The 19,714-nt window shown below is 48.2% G+C and overlaps 2 protein-coding genes across 5 annotated transcripts in view; one reads left to right on the top strand and one right to left on the bottom strand.

The window, feature by feature from the left end:
- Positions 1-323: 323 nt before the first annotated feature.
- On the bottom strand, positions 324-18,184 carry WDR87 (WD repeat domain 87). 2 transcript variants are annotated; one of them, XM_027515957.1, is made up of 7 exons: positions 18,101-18,184; positions 17,513-17,589; positions 11,571-11,740; positions 10,493-10,663; positions 7,240-10,118; positions 6,501-6,772; positions 324-6,119 (listed from the first exon to the last, which is right to left on the bottom strand). In XM_027515957.1, the coding sequence occupies exons 3-7, from the start codon at positions 11,643-11,645 to the stop codon at positions 505-507; spliced, it is 9,012 nt and encodes a 3,003-aa protein (XP_027371758.1). In that variant the 5' UTR covers positions 11,646-11,740; positions 17,513-17,589; positions 18,101-18,184; the 3' UTR covers positions 324-504. The 2 variants fall into 2 exon arrangements, with proteins under 2 accessions (XP_027371758.1, XP_027371757.1); XM_027515956.1 differs by lacking the exon at positions 18,101-18,184 and having other exon boundaries at positions 17,513-17,773.
- The window catches only part of SIPA1L3 (signal induced proliferation associated 1 like 3), a 253,461-nt gene continuing 251,711 nt past the window's right edge, over positions 17,965-19,714 (top strand). For 2 of the 3 annotated variants that reach the window (XM_027515958.1, XM_027515959.1), the window contains exon 1: positions 17,965-18,421. The gene's annotated coding sequence lies outside the window, so the exon portion shown is untranslated. The remainder of the gene's footprint in view (positions 18,422-19,714) is intronic. The other variant, XM_027515961.1, reaches the window with a different exon arrangement.

Raw genomic sequence — 19,714 nt, 5'->3', positions numbered from 1 at the left:
CCCCAGGATCCAAGGGCAAAATGCTAGGTCTTTTGGTTCTAAAATCCATTTTCTTTCCATTGTATCAATGCCTCTTATATTAATGCAAAATATACATTCATTTTTGTGCCAGGTGCTTCCCTTCCTCTGGTCTTTAGGGGAGAATGGTGGGGGGCAAGAAGAAAGAGGGCAAAGACAGACTCTTCTGCCAGAAGGCCGCTGGAGGGTGAGTACCACTGGCTCTGGGGGAGTTTTCCCACTCTCAGGAGTAGGTGAGTGTCTGGTCTCCCTGGCTACCTTTCTAGAGAAGCAATGTTTGAAGAAAAAAGGACCCATCGCGGTGCTTGTTGTAAATGAGAACCTCCTCTTTATTCCACGTGTAAAGGCTAGTTTCTGGAACTGGCCAGGGAAAGAGCTTGGGCCTGGCTCTACCTCCCTGTGAGTCCTAGGGTTAAAGGTCTAGATCTTGGTGACAAGGCCTTTCTCCAGGTAGGCATGAAAAGTCCCTCTCCCTCCAGTCCCAAATCAGAGAGTAGGAGCAGCCACATAGGGCAGTTCATTGGTGAGGTGTAAATCAGCTTCTGGCAGGCTCTTCCAGGCAAGCTCTAAGATCCCATACTGGGCAATGCCCATGGGGAGCATGGTCTGCACATTGTTCTGCCTGGGGAGAGGAACCACCTCCTGGAATGCCAGAGGCCCTTTATGGGCTTGAGAGCCACCACAGAGCAGGTGGTAGAACAACCGCTCTCCAGGGGCTAGCTCCACGGCCCTTAGGGCATCTTTGTAAGTGACCTCTTGGAACTGGGGCTTTTCTCTCAGTAGCAGGTCCTGCATCAGCTTCTGGATTCGGGGAGACTTGAGCTGGTATAGCTCCATAAGACGGTTGAACTGTTCCATCCATGCAGCACTGTCTCTTGCGTATCGCTCCTGCAACATCCGCAGAACGTGGTACAGTGCCACAAACGTCTCCCACAGAGGCACCTCCTCCTTTACTTTAGAGATGGGTCGTGCCTTCTTCTCCAACTTGGGCAACCTGGCAAACCTGCTCTTATCCTTAAAAGCCAAGAAGTCTTTCTGAAACATCAGCGCCAGGGTTTGTTTTTCAACAGGGTCCAGGGCACCTGTGAAAATGTCTCTTGTGGCAGAATCATAGTATCGCATCTCCATCCCCCTGAGAGAAGTGGCTATCTGCTTCGCCCGTGCACTCCGGTAAGGCTCTCCCAGAAGATGCCAGTTGATAGCCTTCGGGTCTGGGATCCCTTTGGTAGCTAACAGAGACTTTGGTGTGGAGACAGCCAGACGTTTGAGCCAGCTCTCTTTTTCCCTTCCTTTGATGGGAGGGATCACTTTCAAGTATTTTGGACCCAAGGGCTCCTTACTGGGCTTGGAGATATGTGTGCCTCGGGATTCCATGATCTGCTTGTGATGGTACACGATGGCTTCGAGCTTGGCCAGGTGCATCCACTCTAAGTTCTCCTTTGCGGTGAGGTCTTTGAGAAGCTGGCACAATCGGTGGAAACTATCTCTGGAAAGCTGTTCTCCTGCCTCCATCTTTTCTAGGACATGGTGGATCCACTCTACATCTGAGACACTGATGTCTGTGTAGATTTCCTCAGGCAGGATTTTGGACAAAGGTAATTGTACCTCACTCTGTTTCTTCAGAGATGGATGACGCTGCAGGATCCACTGCCACTTGGCCCCCAGCGGTTTGCCTTGGAGTTTCTGAGCTTCTATGGTCTTCCTCAGTATGTGGGACAAATACGGGGTCTCTAAGTCAGGCTCCTGGGCCTCCAAAACTATATCCAAAACGTGTAGAGGCATGGGCTTATATTTCTTCAACAGTTCTTGTTTATCTATAAACCCTGCCCCTGGGAATACTCCAGGCTTCCCAAGTGCTATGGCCTTATCTTCCCAAGATATTTGTTTAGTTAGCAATGGCTCTGATATCTTTTCTTTGCTCCCCAGAACGACTGAGATCAGTTGCTTGGGAGGGCTTTCCAGTTTTACAGCACTGCTTTTGATGTCAGGGATTCTTTTTTCAATGGAAAGGAATTCTTCTCTTCCTCTTAAGTGCTTTTTCCCTTCTAGTAACTTGTATATTTTTTCTCTTTTAAAAATTGCTTTTTTCTTGTCTACCTCTTCTTCAAACAAGCTTCTGTCCTCTCTTTCCTCTTTCTCACTCAAATGTTCCATCTCTTCATCACTTGTGCTTTCCTCCTCAACCACTTCTTCTTTCCCCTCTTCCTTCTCTTCCTTTTCCAGCACTTTCTTCTTTTTTTTCTTTTTCCTTTTCTTCTTCCTCTCCTTCCCTTCTTCTTCCTCCTTCCCCAACTCCTTCTCTACCATTTTCTTCTCCTTTACCTCCTCCTCTTCCATTTCCTCCTCTTCCTCCTCCTCTTCCTCCTCCTCTTCCTCCTCCTCTTCTTCCTCCTCCTCCTCCTCAGACAAACTCTCTTGCTCTATTTCATCTAACAGGCATTCCATTTCTTCAGAAGAGATCTCCTCACTTTTCACACTTTTCACCTCATCCTCTTGACTGAGTAACTCTTCCTGTTGTGTATCAGCTGTCTTTAGCTTTTCTCTTTTTCTTGACTTATGTTTAAGGAATGACTTTGCCTCTTCTTCCTCTGTTGTTTCTTCTTCATCTGTTTCCTGTATGACATCTCTCTGTTGCCTGGCCAATATGCTTTCTTGTTCAGTAATATTTTTCTCCCTCTTTATCAATCTTCTAATTTCCTTGGCTAGTCTTCTCTGCCTCTTAGCCAGTTTCTTCTCATCTATGGTAATTTCTGGTTGTTCCTCAGAAAAATCCCATTCCTTGGCATCAAGTTCATTCTGTACCTTGTTCAATTCCCTTTCCTTAAGGACAAATAACCTCTTTAACTTTGTCATCTCTATTTCTTCCTGGGTTAGTTTCCTTTCTTCTTTAATGAGGCCTTGAAGTGTCTTTAAGACTTTGCTGCTTACTTTTAATGGTTCCTTGGAAATTCCCTTGCTTTCTTCAGTTAATTTCCTTAGTAACCTGGCTAGCTTCCTTTGTTCCTGGGCATATACTCTCTCTCCTCTGGTAAATTCCAGTTTTTCTTTGGCCATGTCTGTTTGCTCTGTGGCCAGGATCCTTTCTTCATAGAGCAATATCTTTTCCTCTAGTGACAATTTCCTCTTGATTACCTCTAGTTCATCCTTGGGTAGTCTTTTCTCTTTGGAAGTTTCTTGAGTCTCTTCCTTGAAGAGAATTTCCTTTTGCTCAGCCAGTGTCTCTTTCTCCCAGGTCAGTATTTTCATTTCCATGTCCAGTGCCTTTTCTTCCCTGGTAATAGACCAGTCACCTCTGAGCTGGTTCAATTCTTGGAACACTGCCCTTTTCCCCAGGGCTAATTTCATTTTGTCATGGGCTACTTTGTGCTGCTTCTCAGCCAGGCTTTTCTCTAATTGGGTCAGTTTCTCCTCTACGGTGGCCAGTTTCTCCTTCTTCTGGAAGAGTTTCTCCTTTTCCTCCATCAGCTTCTTTTCTATCTGAACCAGCCTATTCTTATACATGTCATATACCTCCTTCTCAGGGACTGATTTCTTTCTGCTCTGGATGAGGCTTTCTTGGAGCCGGATTAAGGTTTCCCTCCTCTGAGCCAATTTCACCTTCTCCTGAGCCAGTTTCTCCTTCTCCTGGGCCAGATTCTTTTGCCTCCAGGCCAGTATTTCCTTGGCTTTGGGAAGTTCTTCCATGTTCTGGACAAGCTTAGTCTTCTCCCAGGCCAGTTTCTGCTTATTCTTGATAAATTTCTCTGCTTTCTGGGCAATTTTTGCCTCCTTCACTGGCAGTGTTTCCATGTTCTGGGCCAGTTTCTTCTCTTCCTGGATCAGTAGCTCTTCCTCTTGGGCCAGTTTCTGCTTTTTCTCCATCAGTTGCTCCCTCTTCTCGGTAAGTTTTTCCTCTTCTCCAGGAAGTTTTACCTTGTCTTGGGCTAGTTCCTTCTCTTCTTGGATCAGCAGCTCTTCTTCCTGGGCCAAATTATGCTTATTCTCCATCAGTTGCTCCCTTTTCTGATCAAGTCCTTCCTTTTTCTCAGACAGATTTTGTTTGTCCTGGGCCAGTCTCCTCTTCTCCTGGACCAGCAGTTCTTCCTCCTGGATCACTGCTTTCTCTTCTGCATCCAGTTTCTCTTCTTGAGATGCCAGTGTCATCTCTTCCTGATCCAGCCTGTCCCCTTCATTGATCAGTTCCTCCTCTTCCTGATTCAGTTCCTCTTCTTTCAAAGCCAGTTCCTCCTCTTCCCAGGTCAGATCCTCCAATTCCTGGGCTAGTTCCTTTTCTTGCCATGCTAGATCTAGCTCTTTCTGGGCCAGTTTATCCAGTTTCTGCATCATTATCTTTTTGACCTCAGCTAGCTTCCCTCCTTTCTTTGCTATGTTCTCTTCTGCTCGGGCCAGTTTCTCCAATTTCTTGGCTAGTCTCTTCCTTTGCTGGGCCAATTTCTCTGCATCCTGGCTCAGCATTTCCTCTATTTGGGCTAGTTTTTCCTCATTCTGGATAAGCTTCCTCTCCATCTGGACCATTTTCCTGTCTTTCTCAGCCAGTTTCTCATACTCTTGGACCATTTTTCTCTCTTCCTGAGCTAGTCTCTTCTCTTCCTGTGCTAGCTTCTCCTCTTCCTGAGCCAGCTTCCTCTCTTCTTGGGCCCGTCGTCTTTCGGCCTGGGCCCGTTTTCGCTCAACCTGGGCCTGTTTGTATTCTTGGTGGATCTGCCTTTGCTCTTCTGTCATCAGTGCTTCTTCTTCTGCTGCTGTTGCTTCTGCTTCTTCTTCCTGCTCCTGAGGCAGTTCTTCCTCCAGGGTCACTTCCTCCTGAGTCACCAACATCTTCTCCCTGGCCCTGGCTGACATCTTTTCCCAGATCTGTGACCATTCATCCCATGTCCGCTTTGTCTTGTCCCTTCTGACTTGTCCCTCTTCTGCATCTGGGAGCAGCTTCTCTTCCTCCTCAGGTACTTGCTCCTCTTCCTGATGACGCTGGCTTTCCCATGTTTTCTTCCATTCATCCCACGATATCCTTGTCTCACCGAAAGCATTTTTCCATTGATCCCAGGACTTCTTCCACTCCTGCCAAGACAGTTTTATCTCATCTTTAAGTGGCTTTTTTTCTTGCTCAACCACTTTCTCCTTTAGTTTGTCCACCACCTCCACTTCCTGACTCATGCCCCTCTCTTCTTTGGCTATCTTCTTCTCTTTTTTATCCACTTTTATCTCCTGCTGGACTGCTTTCCTCTGTTTAGAAGGCTTAGAGGATTTCTTCTCTTCTTTCTTTGATATTCGTTTTCCCTTGCTTAGGTCTGGTTCTGCAAAAAGAACTTTCTTTTTCTTGCCTTTTTTTGGACTCACGTGGGTTTCCCGCAGGTCCTGAATGTCCTTTTCTGTCTTTCGCTTTTGCGTTTCTCTTGTCTCCTCTTCCATGTCTCTGATCATCATGTCCTCTCTAATTGCTGATCCGTGAATAAAAACCGGTTTCTCCTCTGGCCAGGCTACATCCCAGTCAAGGTCCTCAAGCAGTTCCTCACTGTCTTTCTTCAGCAGGGGGCAGATCTCCTGAAAGAGCTCCCAGCTGGGCTGCCGATCAGCCAGCATCTCCTGAGCCGTGGTCACTAGCTCATTGTTGAGAGCTTCTAACATTTTTGTCTGGGAACCAGATATCCTCAGGGTCATAAGACGACACAGGTCGTCCCGCCACATCGAGCTGTCTCTAGACCTGAGGCCAGGAGCTCCAGAGGCACCCCGCCCTGTGACTTGCATCGGCCTCAAAATTGAGTCTGTCTTTTCAGTATGTGGAAATCCCTCATGTGTAATTTCAGTGTCTGTTACTTTCCTTTTGCGCCTCTTCATGGTTTTCTGAGATACTGATTTCCGGCCTCTTTTGTCACGTGTCTTCCTCAACATCTTCATGGTCAAGGCCACGTGATCCTTTGAGGCATCTACCTCTAAAGATTCTTGTTCATCATCTTTTGCAACCTTTAGTATACTGGAGGCTGAAGATCTAGCCTCCTCCATCTCAGTGGGTGCAGCTTCACTCTGATCACCTTCATCCTGTAAGGGACCTGGCTCGGTGACAGTTTCTTTGAGCTTCTTGAGGCTCCGCAAAAATTTTCGGGCTATAGGGAAAATCAGGAGATGCAGATAAGGAAAGCATGGGAGGCTTAGATAACACCCTTCCCAACTGAGCTAAGATGAACTGCCATAACAGAAGTAGTGACAGAGGAGGCTGAGGCCTTTAACAAGAAGGCCTTCTCCTTGCTTTATCCCCAGTGCCTTCCTTCCCTCTTCCCCTCTCCACTCTACCTCTGCTGAGTCCTACAGAGATAGGTTTTGGGGTCCCTCTTAATTTGGGTGGATCCTTCCTAGGAGGGTTCTTTTCTGTGAAAGGATCTTTTCACTTATCTCTGTTCTTCTCTGATACCTCTTGTCTTACTTTAGCCCTAAGTGCCCTGCCTCTTGGGGACCCTGAGGCATGAATCAGATTACACCATACATACTGTGCTTTCTGACTACTGGTCGGCTCCGTCTTGGGCCTTTGCTGTGCTTGAAGGCAGCTTCAGGTTCTTCAGGGACAGTATCAGTTTCCTTGGAAAGGGCAGTAAGTTCAGATGCCCCTGAGACATCTAAAGTAAAAGTAGGCTTTTCATCACCCTGGTATAAGGTCAGGTCTTCATTCAATCGCTGCGACACTTGAGTATGAAGGATTTGGAGATCTGGGGCTCGCAGTCCCAGTAGATGGTCCAAGGTTTCATCCCCAACCATTTCCTGCCTATGAAAGTCAAAGGAGAGAAAGGACCATGCTGAATCAGGGACAAGAGGGAGAACAAGAAGGAAAGAACTGTTATAGAACTGGCAGGAAACTGGGCAATGTAACTCACAGAGACAGCATATTTAGAGGAAATGATGGCCAAGAAGAAAGAAAAAGTCTAGGAAGTCAAGATGGCAATGAATGAAGTGAGCTGTATGGGGGCTTCTGAGGTAGGAGAAAAGGGTGAAAGGGGTCCTTAAAGAGGCAGGGGACAAACAGGAACAGGAAAAGAAATGGATAAAGGAGTGGGCAGTTAGGGGATCATCAGATAGTCTAGGAATGGGAAAAGACTATGAACGAAGAAAAAAGACAGGAAGAGCTCGTGAACAGAGATGAAGAGACAGTGAAGGAAGGGAAGGGGAAAATGGGGAAGAGGAAGAAGAAAATCAGAAGCTAGTAAAGAACAGAGGAAGGCACGAAGAACTTACTGCATCTCCCGGAAAGTCTCTCGATTCTGGACCAAGTTCAAGAGTGAGGTCCTAGAGTGGACTCCAGTCTCAGCCATGAGGCTCAGGGTCTTATTCCTCACTCTGTCATCTTTGTCCATTAGTCCTTGGGCCAGAGGCACGGCAAAGAGATGAGTAATCATTCCTAGACGCTTCAGCCCTTCCCAGGCCAGCTCTCGAATCAGTGGGTTGGAATTGGTTGTATCATCCAATAGACGGTGGGCTGTTTCAGAGCGCAGGGGTGGAGACACCTGGTAAGAGGCAAAGATCTGCCCAAGGGCACCAATACAGCACTGGTACTTCAGTGGAGTAGCATGGATTATAATACTGAGAATTGTCTCTATCAGGCTATTGATAGCAATTTCACTCATCTTTTTTCCCAGCCAACTGCGGTTTGCTGCGTCTGTAAGAACGGTATAAGTGATATCCTTGGACGCTCTTGTGAGGAGGAAGTCTTCATCTTCCTTTTCATGTATGTATTGTTCTGCATCGCTTATAGCTCTTGCCCGGCTGTGCCAGAAGAAGAATTGTTGAGACTTGTCCCATTCCAGCTCCCGTACAGGTGAGTGCAGGCTGCACTGCAGGTATATCGGGCTGCCCTCTGGCCAGAGACGGGCCCGGATCACCGAGTTAGGGATATAGCAATCTGGAGCCAAGAGCCATTTCCGCCTGTGACCAAAGTAGCACCGCAGTATCTGATAGGGGTTGAGTTCATCCCAGGTAGTCAGCTGTAGCTGGGGAGGAAGCACATAATGGAAATAAGGTGGTTTTTTCACCTGTGATACATCAACTTCCATATACCCAGAATCATGTTTGAAGGAAGAGAGTAGCACAGGGCTCCCTTGCTCATCTTCTTCAATGACATGTGGCACATTATGATCAAAGGCAATGGCCCGATGATTGACGAGACTCTCCAGACCCACCAGTTGCTGCTTCCCATGTCCAGGGTAGATGTACTTGGGCACAAACATGGTCTCGAAGGAGAAGAAGAAGCTTGGTATGAAAGGCTTAGGGACTTCGAGCACTTCATCTGTCAGACCCATAAGGGAGAGGCGAACCAGCAGGGTTGGGGGAAGCAGCTTTAAACAGGACACCAGATAAAGACTCTGGTTGAAAGTTACAAGCAGGTCACCCCGGTCATTTGCAAAGCAGAGTGGGCCAAAATGCAGTGATGAGTCCAGCATGGCTATGAGTCTCCCATGGAAGTTCCAGATCCGGACAGAGCCATCACTGCCACCCGTGACAAAAAGACTCAGGGACAGGCAGACATCAAAAGAGATGATGGTGCATTGGTGCAAAGGCAAGGTCTCTATGAACGTTGAGCCATCCTGTGAGCCAGAAGACAGAAAGTCATGGAACTTCCAGAGACGCAGGCAGTTAGTCTGGGTGATGGCACCCACTGACTTGGGCAAGAGTATCAAGTGTGTTAGCTGACAGCTGCAGAGAATGCTGGCAAGTATCCGCAGTTTCACTCTGACCCCTTCAAGCACAGCTTCTGAGAGGTGTATGTAGTCATCCATTCCATAGGAACACAGTAAAGAGTTTTCTCGGCTACCAGAGAGCCCTCCGGGCAGTGTAGAGAGGGCTAGGACAGAGCCAAAGTGAATGTATGTCTCAATCCGGGCACAGCTGTGCTGGGAGAGCACTCTAATCACACCGCTCTGGTATCCAGAGAACATGAGTCCTTCTAGACCCCGGCCCAGGTGAAAGTGCCCATAAGCCAAGCACTGTACCAGGTCCTGAGAATCTGGTGAGGTGCATAAGAGATACTTGGCCATGCAAGGGGAGCGGGTGGTGTCAAAGACCAGCACGTCTGGGCTGCCTGTTGCTACAAAGAGCTCCTCTTTATTGGGGTCATAGGCCCAATCCGTGGCCTGGTCCAGGATTGAGAAGGGCCAGGTGATGACCAGGAGATTCCCTGTTAGCGGGGACACGAAGCGCAGCAGGCCATCCTCGGTGGTGCACAGGATCCGGAACCAGTTACTGCCACAGCGGACCCGGCGCACCTGCTGGGGAGCAGAGCCACAGACATTGAAGAGGCTATAGAAGAAGGGCAGGCTGCGCAAGGAGAAAGAGTGGGTAGTCTGGCAGAAGAAAGTGGTGCCATCGATAAACTGGAGCCGATATAGCTCCTCGCCCAATTCGAGCCGCCGCAGCAGATTGCCTGAAGTCAGGTTCCACTCTTTGATTATGCCTTCCCGGCCAGCTGTGAGCAGGGTGTGGGCTTCTGGCTGGCTACGGATACAGATCACCGAAGAGAAGTGGGCCTTGAAAGTGTGGAGGGAGTGGCCCCAGTTGAGGTTCCACACTTGGATCTCCCCAGTCTTGTTTCCAGCATAAAGAAAGCCCTGTTCAGAACAGGTGAAGCAGCAGGTGATCGAGGAGCCACTGATGGTGGAAGAGAACTTCTTCACCTCTGCCAGGAGGCCATGGCCTTGGCGCTCCAGGACCCTCACCACATTCTCACACATGGCAATCAGGGAGCCGTTGGGGCCATTCAGCATGATGTCATGGATGAACTCGTCACCAGGCAGGGCGACCATGTGAGCTATTTGGAGACCCCTGCCGCTGCGCTCAATGGTCCAGGTGACCACTGCCCCCAGGATGCCCGACAGAAGCATCTTCATTCCTGGGTCATAGCAGAGGCAGGTGATGTTAAAGCGACAGGGTACTACCCCCAGGGATTTGAATGACCGAAGGTGGTCCCCAAAGAGCCGCAGGAGCAGGTCACCACAGTAGACCACAAGGATATGAAAGGAACCTGTGTGGACCATGGACTGGATGGGTGGCAGCCGATCTGTCATGGAGAACATTCTCTTCTCCACCATGTCCTCAGTCTTGCTCTTCATCCATACTACAGCCTGAGAGAGAATAAGATGGAAACTATCTAGGATAGGTAGCAGAAGAGGAAAGGGCATAATAGTCAGCTATTTTTTCTTGCTAAGGAGAAGCTGGAAGATCCTAGAGTGACTTTACCCACTAGTTTGAGGAAGTAGAAATACTGTAAAATCAGGAAACCGAGGACTCTTTCCCTAACCCTGGCCTACTTTAGGAGAAGAATAAAATCTAGTCAACATGGAGATGGTAACTGGAGAAAGGATGAAGGAGGACTCCTGGGTCCAGATCATGTTCACTCAAGGGGTATATCTTCCTGGATTAATCTAGGGTCAGAAGTTACATGGGCATGGCCCTCACTTAGAATGGGCTAAGGAGAAGAAAGACTGGGGAGTTTTACCTGTATTTCTTTTGTGCTTGTTGTCACCCAAGAGAGGGAAGAAAAGAAGTGGGCATCACTGAAGTAGTAGCATATAAGCGGCATGTTTTGAGGATGGCGAGACTCTTTGAACAGGATCTGGGACCGGTCACTCAACACAACTACATCAGTCTTCAGGTCATCTAAATTTTGCTGGGAAGTGGCATGGCATTAAACTCAGAGACCAGAAACACATATACAATAAATATATTCTCACGCCAAGTCACAATCTAAACCATTGTCAAAGTTCTGCCTCAGCCCCAAGGACCACTCCTGTGACCCCCACACATGCAGTTTATCACCTGTGGGACACCTGCACTACACAAGCGTGGGACAAAACCCTCAACACAAGGGTGAGCCAAACCACTGTAGGGCCTATGTGGCGTCAGGGGAAACTGATATTCCTTCCAATGTGAAGTTAGCTATACCTGTCCTTGAACACTTTCCCTTCTGTCTAATAGGGTACATATGTCATGAAAGAAACATTTAACAGATTATCAAGGCAAGTACACTGCCATATGCCCACATGTAAAGTAACAGGGTGTCCCAAAAGTCAGTGCAGCTTTATTAAAGCCTAAAATTGCACTAAGTAAGACTTTTAGGACATGCTACCTGGCCTTTAAATTTGACAGAGGACAATAACCTATCTCTACACACACACATACACACATATGTATAAATGATCCCATGGTGATCAAGCATGTGCTATGAAACATGCACCTGGCATCCTTCTACAAAGAGCCAAGCCACAGCAAACCTGACGTTGGCAAATGTTTTCTGATGCCTTCTTCCTTCTTGTCTAGAAAAATCTCTCTTTCCAGAGGGTGAGTTCTTCTGACAGTGCTCCAAAGTGTTCACCTCTCACTATCAAAATGTCCCAGCGAGAGGTCTCTAGGCTCACTTGGAAGTTGATGGCCCACTTCCTGCTATGGGGATAGTTGTCCTTATGATTTTCCCTGCCTGCTTCCTCTTTCCATAGATGATCTATGTGCCTCTAAAAGGCTCATAACTGTTCTGACAGATAGGGGCCAATAACATGTCTGTCCTACATATACATTACCTTGCTTTTCTGTATCATGTCACTTAGAAGGTATTTAAAGTCCTTCCACAGGGGGATGAGTCTGGGAGAAGTCATCACGTCGATTATCTGCTGGTCTTCCTCAGGACTGTTGTTTAAAAACCGGTGGGAATCTTAAAAAGGCCAGCTTAGCCACTGCTGCTTTTTGAGAGCTGGAAATCAGAAGTCCAGAGCCATGAACTCATGCTTATTGGACACTTTTTGAACGTCAAGAACTATGCATAAGACATACGTTCTTAGGAGAAGAAGGGGACGACAGAGGACGAGATGGTTGAATGGCATCACCAACTCAATGACATGAATTTGAGCAAGCTCTGGGAGATGGTGAAGGACAGGGAAGCCTGGCGTGCTGCAGTCCATGGAGTTGCAAAGAGTCAGACATGACTGAGTGACTGAACAACAGCAGCAACCCGGAGAGGTAGATATCTCATTTGAGAAAACTGAGGCTTGGAGAGTGTAAAGAAAGGAAATGGGGCTTGAATCTTAGCATGGGCTGTCAGATCCAATAGGATATTCTAGGGGAAGGAAGCAGAGAAACCTAAAGGGGCTGGAAAGGAATACTGTCACTGGCAAATAGTTATTCTTTATTGGTGGTGGGCTGTCAAGAGAGCTTTTTGCAAGGGCTAATGGCACCCCACTCCAGTACTCTTGCCTGGAAAATCCCACGGATGGAGGAGCCTGGTGGGTTGCAGTCCATGGGGTTGCTAAGAGTCGGACACGACTGAGCGACTTCACTTTCACTTTTCACTTTTATGCATTGGAGAGGGAAATGGAAACCCACTCCAGTGTTCTTGCCTGGAGAATCCCAGAGACAGGGGAGCCTGGTGGGCTGCCGTCTATGGGGTCGCATAGAGTCGGACATGACTGAAGCAACTTAGCAGCAGCAGTAGTTCCCAAAGTGTGGTCCTACATCATGATTCCTGGGGGAGAGGTTCTTCTTAAAATGCAGATCCTAAGGTACTGAGGGCTTCCCTGATAGCTCAGCTGGTAAAGAATCCACCTGCAATGCAGGAGACCACAGTTTGATTTCTGGGTCAGGAAAATCTGCTGTAGAAGGGATAGGTTACCCACTCCAGTATCTTGGGCTTTCCTGGTAGGCTCAGCTGGTAAAGAACCACCTGCAATGCGGGAGACCTGCACTGGGTTCGATCCCTGGGTTGGGAAGATCCCCTGGAGAAAGGAAAGGCTATCCACGCCAGTATTCTGGCCTGGAGAATGCCATGGACTGTATAATCCATGGGGTCGCAAAGAGTTGGACATGACTGAGTGACTTACACTTTCAGGTACTGAAGCAGAACCATGACAGTGGGATCCTGAGTCCTTCCATTTTAACAAGCTCCCTAGGTGACTCAGTGGATGTTTTAAGTTTGACTCCTGAAACAGGAAATCATCAAGATAAAAGGCGCCCAGGACTAAGAGTCAGCCCCACGTAGTCCAGCTGGAGAAAGAATCCCATCATTCAGCCATGCAGGCTTTCCCAGGCTTGTGGAATCAAGTCACTTTCTTGTGTGTGATACATCTGCTAGTCAACTTCTTCCTCCCATTCCCTTCTCTCTAGCCTTCGTGAGGATAAACCTCTACTTTTTCTGACTGGATGTGAATAAAGCCTACTTTTAACGAGTCCCCTTTGTCAGGGAGTCTATCATTACTGGTCTGATGATGGACTTGTTTTCCTTATTTGTACTGATAATATGAAAATGCCAGTCTCGCCTACTTCACAGGATTGTTGCAAGGATCAAAGATGATAATTCCTGTGAATACCTTTTAAAGTATACTCTGAAGCAACAGACAATCATGACTGCTGTTTTTAGGCTAGTTTGGTTCTCCAGAGAAGTAGTTATTTCCTCCCAACCTATACTTTGTACTTTTCAGTTGCTCTGGAAACATTATAGCTAAATTTATAGTCTGGCCAGCAGGGGGCAGTGGAAGCCATCCTTGCACCTGCCAGATGAAGGAAAACTGGTGGACTTAAAAAAAGTAGTCGTCCCCAAAGGGCGATCCTCAGGACAGCAGCATCATCACCTGGGAACATGTTAGGAATTCAAATTACCAGGCCCTACCCTCAACCTACTAAATTGTAAAGTCATAAGGGTAGGGCCCAAAATTGAGTTTTAAACAGCCAATCTTAAAGTCTGGGAACCGGTGGTTTGGAGAACTCTTGGAATTCCAGGTCATTTGGCCGGGGCATCCCGAGGTAAGGTCAGCAGAACCCACCGTCTGGCATGGCTAAGCCTAGACTGTGTGTTTCCACAGAGACATGATGGCTGGATCTGGGGCAGGGGGAGCAGCAGGCAAAACTTATCATCATCTCATGTGTAGGGTGGGTAAGAGCCCTCCCCCACTCAAAAAAAACCCCCCACATCCATCACTTCATGAGTTCTCGAAAGAATTCTGAGAGGCAGATCCCGTCACCTCCATTGTATGGATAAAAAATGTGAATTCAGAGAGGTAAAGGATGCAAAGAGAGTTACACATGGTAGGCTCTTAAGACTCAACCCACAGTTCAGGATTCTCCTAGCCTTTCAGAGAAGCAGGAGGCTCTCCCAGCTGAGGCTAAGTGCACTCTCTGCCTCACAAACCCACTGATGGGAGCTGGGGACTGGCTTTCAGACATTAGCATCCTATGTTTCTTCTCTCCCAAAACCTGCGTGCTGCCCTCCTGCTGTATATCTTTTTCCATTCTATTTCCCTGTGACCCTGCACTTGCTGACCGCCTTTGAGGAACCCCTGTGACCTGCTGAAATGGATCGGTGGGTGGCCCCTCAGGCCAGGGCTCCATAGCTCAGAACTACACCCGCCACGCACCCCAGCTCCTTCTTGAGGCCCCAGAGCTACTGAGAGAGTGGTTGCTTGAAGTCAACAAATCTGCCGTCACTGCCATAAGTTTCTGTTTTTCCTAATATCTCCTCTGGGTTCAGCTTCTCTCGACCAGCCTATAAAAAGCAAGTGGTTGGGACCCTTGGGGGCATATTCTTTGGAGGTTAGTAAGAAAGAAGTCCTCCTACCCCCAAACCTCTGTTTGTTGTTATTTTGGGAAGTTTTGTTTGTTCATCTTTTTTGTGGGATCTTAGTTCCCCGACCAGGGATCAAATGTGTGCCCCCTGCAGTGGAAGCAGAGTCTAATCACTGAAATGCCAGGGAATTCCCTGTTTGTTTGTTTTTTTTGTTGTTGTTCTTTTGGCCACTTTCTCCCATCTCATACACTGGTCTCCTTAGAGGAAACCTCTCCTATAATCTCCCACTTTGATTCCCTAATCGCATTACCTGTCCTTAAAAGCAAGTCCGGAGTGAGCTTCAGCTTAAGCATTCAGTGTAAGCCCAATGATTTTGACTTTTTAATATCCTGATAACCGAAAGATGATCTAATGGGAAGTCATGCAGCCAACCTAGGGGAGTCAGTATGTGGGGGCCGAGATATGGTATGTAATACTGACTACGGAGACAAACTAGGTCTATTATTGGACACTGATGCTGGCACCACATCCTTTTTCTTAACTGCAGTCCCTTCCAAGGTACAGTGCTCTGTTGATGGTGGTGGGATGAAAGGCCAGCAACCTGTGAGCCCTGCCTTTGTAATACAGAGAAATGACTCTAGGGGGCACTGCACTCCATGTGACTGTTAGGCCCTGTTTAAGAGGGAAAAGAACAAAGTATTGTTGAGTATGTGTAACAGGGAAACCTGACCACCCTAAAGAATAGTGATGTGTGCTCCACACTGTGAGGTAAAGCCCTGCATGGATCCTATAGCCTTGCAGGTGGCTCTTATGTTTGGGGACAGCGATGCAGAAAGCCCAGCTGGCATCAGTTGACTATAAAGTCAGAGGGACTGGAAAGCCAGAGGGCAATCTCGGCTTATTCTGTTTTTTTTTGTTTTTGAATGACATTTCTAATAAAGAGCTAAAGTCTGTCCCCAAGGCCTGGGACCACTACTCTGGTCTTATAAGTGATGTCACAGCTAGGGCTGGGACTGGAAAACATTTAACACACTTTATGGAAAGAAACAGTTTTCCAGGCTGAAAAACATATATTACCAGGGTAGGCAAGTTCCTATTGGGTGAAGAATTATCCATCCAGCATGGGAGTAATGATAGCATCCAGAAATGATTAAGGTTGTAAAGTGGTAGCTAGGTATTTTACATATATTGTTTTAATACTATACAATAATTCTGTGACTTAGCTATCATCCTCCACTAATTGATAGCTCAGTCACAGAATGGACATGGAACATAACATACTAACAAAACATACTAAGAAACATATACTAAAAAGAAAGTCACTTGTCCTATTTCCCCTTCAGAAAGGTAACTCTGTGTTCTGTACACACACAAGGATGTATGTGGAAAAATACCACTTTTCTTACACAAATGTTAGTATGCTATATTGTTGTTTGGTCACTAAGTCATGTCAGATTCTTTTGCAATCACATGGACTCTAGCCTATCAGGCTCCCCTGTCCATGGGATTTCCCAGGGAAGAATACTGGGGCTGGTTGCCATTTCCTTCTCCAGGGGATCTTTCAGACCCAGGGATTGAACCCGTGTCTCCTACACTGGCAGGTGGATTCTTTATTGCTGAGCCACCAGGGAAGCCCAGGTGCTATACACTGCATTTTTCTCACTTAATAATCTTAAAGATTAACTCATATTAAAACATACAGTTCTGTCTCATTTTTCAACAGTTGTCAGCTGCATGGTACATTGTCTGGCTGAACTATCATTTATTTATCTAACGTCCATTAATAGAAATTGGGCAGTTTCCAGCCTTTTGCTATAACCCATGCCACAAATGAATATTTTTGTTAATGCCTCACAGTTTTAATTGGAGAAGGCAATGGCACCCCACTCCAGTACTCTTGCCTGGAGAATCCCATGGACGGAGGAGCCCGGTAGGCTGCAGACCATGGGGTTGCTAAGAGTCCTAAACGACTGAGCGACTTCACTTTCACTTTTCACTTTCATGCATTGGAGAAGGAAATGGCAACCCACTCCAGTGTTCTTGCCTGGAGAATACCAGGGACGGCAGAGCCTGGTGGGTTGCCGTCTGTGGGGTCGCACAGAGTCGGACACGACTGAAGCGACTTAGCAGCAGCAGCATTAGCACAGTTTTAATTAACTTAAAATTTAAAACTGAAGCAATGTAAACCTTTTTTCATTAAACGTAACTTATTTTAGATATACTGGCTTAAATTAATAAAATTTCACCTGTTTAATTTTTTAATGTAAATTTTAAAGTTGCAGATTTGGCTTGCATCATACTTCTATTAGACAATATTGCTTTAGATTATCACCTTCCGATGGTGGTCTGGACTTCGGTTCCTTGAGAGTAGGCACCGAATCTATCTTGATTTCTCCCCTGTCCTGGTAATCAATCACCCAAGCTGGCATGAAGTAGGTGTCTAATACATTTTTTTTGAATACATGAGCAAATGAATCACCCTCTGCCCCTCTCCCAGGAAGAAGAAATATATACTTCCCAGCTCAGTCTCATTCAGCATCTTCTTGGAAGAAAGGATGAGATGGGAAGGATATTGACTGGGTTTTCCTGACCAAAGAACCTTGCAATTCCAGCTGGTTCCTTCGGTAACCCCTTACGGAGTAGTAGGAATGCCAATAAAAAAGGTCGGATCCTTGATTATGTCGACAAGTGGACTAAATTTTAACAAAATCTCCCCAGCCATAGGTACTCAACAAACACTGGTTACGCTAAGAATGTGCGATCAACGAATGAATGATAGGTAACATGGCCTCCAGGGCACCCCCCTGGGTGGCGGTCAAGAGACTCCCGTCAAAGGCAGAGCTCCGGAGACTCCTACTACAGGGAGAGGCGACCAGACCGGAATCCCAACACATTCTGGCGTCCCGGCTCTCCGCGTGGGAGGGAAGAAGGGTGTGTCCGCCTCCTCAAGGCTGGGGCCGCGCCTGTTACCTGCGACGACTGGGCTCCAGACAAGGGACGGGTACGGCGTGTGTGGCGGCACTCCGAAGCTATGTGAAGGGCCAGACCTAGAATAGGAGTGCCAGAGGAGCGACCTTGGGGATACTGCGGGAGGACTCGGCCAACAAAACGGTTAGCTCCCCAACCCCGCGCCCGCCGGACTGACCAAGGCAAGGGGAGTGAGCGCGCGTGCGCACTGGCGCGCGCCCGGCAGGAAAAAGCCCAGCGCGAGACCCCGCGCGCGCGCGCGCGCGTTCGAAAGGAAAAAAAAAAAAAAAGTCTTCCCCGCGGGGGCCCGCGGCAATTTAGGCCGGAGTTGGCCGGCGAGCGCGCGTGCGCGAGCGCGCATAGACGCCTTTCTCCACAGCTCCCCTCGGTTGGGGGTCTAGCGCTGTGTTCCGCTGCTCCCGCTTCTCCAGAGGCTCGCGCCCTCGGGGTAAGTACCTCGCGCCTCGCGGAAAGGGAGAAAGAGGGTCTACTGAAGGAAGGGAGGAGGCGGATAGAGCTGGGAAAAAGGAAAAAACCGCCTTCGCAGAGCAAGGAACGCAATCAACGGGTTGGAATCTACAGAAGACACACCTCCATCCCTCACGCCCCTCGGGGCTGCGGAAGTACTCTGGAGACTCGAGCGGCACGGAGGCGACAGGTGGACTACCATTCCCAGAAGGCGGCGCAGCGCCGCGCCTACTGCTCCCGGCAGCACCTGCGCGTCAGGCTTTTTTCAGTTTGCGGCCGCCTAGGGCGAAACTACAGTTCCCAGGAGGCCTCGCGCGAAGCGGCTTGGAAGTGGGCAGCCTGGAAGTCACTCGGGCCACTGGAGCTGGCGGCGTCTCCAGCAAGCGGCGCGGATTTGGACGCCGCGGTCGTGGGGCCCGCGGGGCGGGCAGCCGGGACACCCAGGTATGTGGCTCCGGGTGCAGGGTTGGCCTTGCGCTAGGGTAGCGGGGAATCGATGTCTAGTCGGACCCCGAGGGTCAGCGCGGGCGAGCTACTGGGCGGACGGCCGGGTGTGGGCACCGGCTGTTGGGGGGCGGCGGCGGCACTCTCGCCCTCCGGACCTGGCTGGGCGCGTGCCCGCATGCTTCAACTTTCCAGGCGAGCTACCCGGCGCCGTTGCGGGAAAGCATGGCATGAGAGTCGGGTAGCGGTGGGTTCGCTTACGGACTCTTGCCTCTCGGGAGGTGCGATCTAGGGAAACCGTGCCGAACCTCAGTTTCTCCTTTCGGTCAAACCGGGGAAGAATAGTGTCTGTCTTATGCTGGGAATTCTGTTGATATCCGATGAATAAAGCGTTTGGTACATAGAAGACACTTATTACTTGCTTGCTTTATTGTTTGCTCCGGAGAAATGGGATGAAGGTATTATCGACTGAATGTGGTAAGCTGAGGGTGAGCCACATGGTTAGCACTCGGTGCAAGGTGGCTGTTGTTAGGCGAAATTATTTTGCTAAGAGCTTCGGTTTTGGAGGCAGAGCCAGGTTCAAATTTAGGTTCTACCTTTTACCAGCTCTGTGACCTTGGGCGACAGACTTCACTGCTTTGTACCTTGGTTTTCTCTGTCTACAAAATGGGTATTTTTTTCATAGCAGCCACCTTATAGAGTCGTTTGGAGGATGCAGTGAGAATACCATTTGTGAAATGCTTAGAGCAGCAGCTGGCACATAGTCAGCATTTAATAAATGACCATTGATTCAGCGTTTTCCCGGTTTCTCCGAGACCCCCCGAGGGTGGGGCTCTGCCTGTAGTCTTGCTTTTCTAGTGGATCAGACATTTAACTGGTCTGGTTGACTTCCTCTCGTGCACCCTCAGGTTCCATCCGTGTAAAATGGGATAACGATATCAGCCTCAGAGGGTTGTAAGGATTTGCTGATACCATGTTCCCAGTCCAGAGCCATCTCTCACTAAGTAGCAGCTCTTATATATTATAATTGCTCTTCTTCCATGTGCTCCATCTGGCCCAGAGCTTGCCTAACTGTGGTGGGATGTGACATGACAGCCCTGAGCTCCCCCACATGTTCACTCCCAGCCTCAGTGTCCCATCTGTGAAATGATAGTCATAGGACACTTGTGCCAGGGTTGTTTCAATGATTCCAAAAGATAATTCATGTGTAGTGTTCAGCACAGGGCCAAGTGCATCCTAAGCACTTAATAAACATGCCTTGTTTTTCTTGATGGGCTTTTGCTGCTTATGTTT

This window comes from Bos indicus x Bos taurus, chromosome 18, assembly GCF_003369695.1.
Source record: "Bos indicus x Bos taurus breed Angus x Brahman F1 hybrid chromosome 18, Bos_hybrid_MaternalHap_v2.0, whole genome shotgun sequence".
Taxonomy (NCBI): domain Eukaryota; kingdom Metazoa; phylum Chordata; class Mammalia; order Artiodactyla; family Bovidae; genus Bos; species Bos indicus x Bos taurus.
Note: the sequence above shows the minus strand (reverse complement) of the source record. Positions and strands in the feature narration are given on the sequence as shown.

Bases quoted from the DNA above. Each gene is read 5' to 3' on its own strand.
- WDR87 (XM_027515957.1), bottom strand. From the start codon at position 11,645: ATGACTTCTCCCAGACTCATCCCCCTGTGGAAGGACTTTAAATACCTT. The intron at 10,664-11,570 runs GTAATGTATATG...GCCACTTCCCAG, and splicing joins ACATGATACAGAAAAGCAAG to CAAAATTTAGATGACCTGAA. The intron at 6,120-6,500 runs GTATGTATGGTG...TTTTCCCTATAG, and splicing joins ACCAGTAGTCAGAAAGCACA to CCCGAAAATTTTTGCGGAGC.